Consider the following 3,317-nt stretch of genomic DNA (forward strand, 5'->3'; position numbering starts at 1 on the left):
GCTAAGTAGCCTGCAGTTCTGGGGAACAGTGAAATGAATGTCTTGACAAATGAAATGAATTAAATTTTGACTGAAAGTTTTAAAGGATTGAAGGCACAGCATTTGGAAGAAGAGCAGATAAGGAAGGTGATTTGTATTAGTGGATAAAGGTTCAGAAACAGAGAAGGCGAGAGGGAGAGGGAAAGGAGAGGGAGGGGAGAGAGAGAAGAGAGAAGAGAGAAGAGACAGAGCAGGTGCACAAGGGCAATGGCTAGACTTTTCCTTGACTGAAATTAGAAAATGAATTAAAGGCTTATTTGGGAAGCATTCAGGGTATGGGAAATATATTCTTGGGATGAAAATATTCCTGTTAGTTTGTGAAGAAATCGGCAATTATGAGAAGGATAAAATGATGGGTGTACAACATGGTTGGGACTGGCATGCATAGAATTTACTGGGTTTAAGATTCCAGAGATGACATAGACTAAGAAGATATGGAGAAATCATGAGGAAGTTGGGATCAACCTGGGGATTGTGGAAGGAAAAAGAAAGGAGTGGAACAGAACAGAGAAAGAATTGGTTATTTAGAGACAAATGGCTGGGGATGACAGAGAATGAGAGAAAGGCTTACATTCATGGTGGACTGCAATCACACAGGAGATTATCAAGAGCAATGTGGGCTACCAATATTGACTGGATCAAGGCAAACTCCCATTTTCCCTGAGGTCAGTACCTGGCTTCTCAGGTAGCCTCTGGGCCCCAGCACTTCTTCTTTAGGACCCTTTTCAATGTAGGGCTGCTCAGCATCAGTGAAGTAGAATGAATAGAAATTAGAGCATAGATGATGGTTTCCCAGAGCCAGTACAAAGATCCGTTATCAAATAGTTTACTTGCAAATTGGATTACTAAGATCAGAAAATAAGAGGTGAATACTATGAAGAATGTAGCAAGAGACTTCAGGGCAGTACGGTGAGCTTGCATGCTGGAGTTGCAGTGGCCAGAGTTATGTTGTTGCATCTGCTCCCTGTGCCGGATCAGTGAGGCCATAACTAAGACCGTTGAGGCCAGGAACAGGAGGAAGGGAACAAGCAGCACACCCATTGTTTGAACTTTGAAAAAATACTGCTCAAACAGGTGAAATCTCCCAGTCCAAGTGCTGTTTCCGGGTAAATGCTTCATGGTGATTAATTGCATCTGTTTTTGATTCCTAATAACTGAAGGGATGACTGCTACACAGGAAAGTATCAGAGTACCCAGCAACAACCAGGGAACCAATCTCAAAATTCTCCACCTTAGCCAGAGGAAGATTGGATGGGTGAAGGAAGAAATCTTGACACAGTAGAAGGCAGCAAGCAAGCTGGTTAACCAGAATGTAAGAATATTAGTGAACTCCCAGATGATTGCTATGTTCCAAAATGTGTAATTATAGTTAAAATAGGAGCCAAAATTGTTCAACACTGATGCCCACGGCAGACAGAAATGGCAGATGCCCAGGCTGATGAGGATCATTTCCACTGATGACAATCTTTTGACCTGCATCCACTTTCTGCCCAGTACTGCAACCATGAAGCTGCTTTGTGCAATTATGGTCAAGGACTCAAGCACATAGATGACGATGAAGAAGATAGTCAGTTGGATGAGTACCATGCTTCTTTTTTGAAGTATCTTTCTGGACAAAGACTCAAAAGCTTTGTGTGAATTTCTAGGTAGAAAACAGGTTTCACTCCAGTACTGCCTGGTATAAAAAAAAACACATCCCTCTGGATGCAAATTCACCCCAGATCATTTTTAAGTTTGTCATTTTCCTACCTACAGGATTTGTTTATGCTTTGCTTGCTGATTTGTTCCTACATCTGGAGGCAGGGAAATGTGTTTTGAATGTGGATTCCTGTTCCTAAGATGATTTGATTATTTCCATGAAGGCATATCTATTTCATAACCATGCTGTTTATTTCCTCTTTATCTGTCTGTGGTGCCCTTAGATGATTTCCCCAGATTCTTTAAATGGTATCTTCATGAGTTTAGCCTACAATTTAAGCCACAGGAAAGAGAAATACTTCACTGTTCATTCATGGCCTGGATGATGCTTCCATTCTACTGAATGCTGTACCAGTGCTAACTTCAGAAGCCCTATCTACCAACTTACTCAACTGTAACAGTAAATAAAAATTATAATGAAGTCTTTCCTCTGAGATTCCACCCACAAAATTGCTGGAATCCAGTGCAGATCAATCTTGCAATTGTCTGCTGAATTTCATAACTCGGAGAAATCAAATCACAGAGATATCACTGCACATTTTCTTGAACTCCCTCCAATCAAAATGCAGTATCCTTAGCTATTGTTCTTCTGCCAATTCCAGTGCCTTGAGCATAAGCTTGCTATATTTTTGGAAATGGTTCTTCTCCCACTAACATCACTCTTTCTTCCCCCTCCTTTCATGGCTGGGTTCTTTTTGTCACTCCTCCTAGATGAAAGAGAGCACTTTTGCCATGAGTAAAGCACATTACTCCTAGATATGTGAGCATTATTTAATAGCTATAGAAGTAGGCTAGAGAAGGGATATCTTTTCCCTGGTCATGGATAACTATGTCAGGCAGGCACCAAATATGTAATTAGTATCTTCAGAAATGAGAGGTTACTTCCAACAATTATTGGTTGGTGAGTGAAGTCATAGACCCTATGTATGATACTCCAAGTCTGTGTGGATATTTCATCATTCAAGAAAGAGAAAACAGAAGTAATCCAACATGAAGCTTAGAATTTTTTAACCTAAAGCCAAAAAGACCCCTGAACTCATGATACAAAAGACAATAGTTAAGGCTGGGGATGTAGCTCAGTTGGTAGAGTGTTTGCCTTGCATGTAAAAGGCCCTGGGTTCAATCCCCAGCACCACAAAAATTAAAATAAAAAAGATAATAGATAAAGAATTATTCCAGAGAATCAATTGAAATTAGAAAGCATCTGCTTTACATTCTCAGTAAAATACTAAATAAATAAATAAATAGACAAAACAGTCTGCGATTAAAAGATGAATTGGTTGAGTTGCATCCAGAAATAAGGAAGGAGAGATGAGATGTTCAGTGTTGATTAGTACAAATGCAGTGGCAGCATTAGCATCTGCCTTGTGTCCTCTGCACACCAAGCACATTGCTTCTTAGTTACACAGTCTCATTCTGAGTAACCTTAGCATGATTGTGATGCTCCAAGCCTCTGTCTGAATCATGGTCACCAGGCATGCTACAGCCCTCAGGGCTGGGTATCGGCCATAACAGTTTACTAAGAGTAAGTCTCTGCTGAAAGCAGCCCTCATAGTGTGGCCTGTAGGTGGAGAGATGGC

The 3,317-nt window shown here is 40.7% G+C and overlaps 1 protein-coding gene and 1 non-coding gene across 2 annotated transcripts; one reads left to right on the forward strand and one right to left on the reverse strand.

Annotated features, from left to right (window-relative positions):
* Positions 1–720: 720 nt before the first annotated feature.
* Tas2r16 (taste 2 receptor member 16) lies at positions 721–1,626 on the reverse strand. The gene has a single exon (XM_026388743.1). The coding sequence runs from the start codon at positions 1,624–1,626 to the stop codon at positions 721–723; it is 906 nt and encodes a 301-aa protein (XP_026244528.1).
* A 1,175-nt stretch (positions 1,627–2,801) lies between these two features.
* Positions 2,802–2,875, forward strand: Trnaa-ugc (transfer RNA alanine (anticodon UGC)). The gene has a single exon. It is a non-coding gene; the product is annotated as a tRNA-Ala (tRNA).
* Positions 2,876–3,317: the final 442 nt, after the last annotated feature.

The sequence above is a fragment of the Urocitellus parryii genome, chromosome 3 (genome assembly GCF_045843805.1).
Source record: "Urocitellus parryii isolate mUroPar1 chromosome 3, mUroPar1.hap1, whole genome shotgun sequence".
Taxonomy (NCBI): Eukaryota; Metazoa; Chordata; class Mammalia; order Rodentia; family Sciuridae; genus Urocitellus; species Urocitellus parryii.

Excerpts from the sequence above, each read along its gene's own strand:
- Tas2r16 (XM_026388743.1), bottom strand. The coding sequence starts at position 1,626 with ATGGTACTCATCCAACTGACTATCTTCTTCATCGTCATCTATGTGCTT.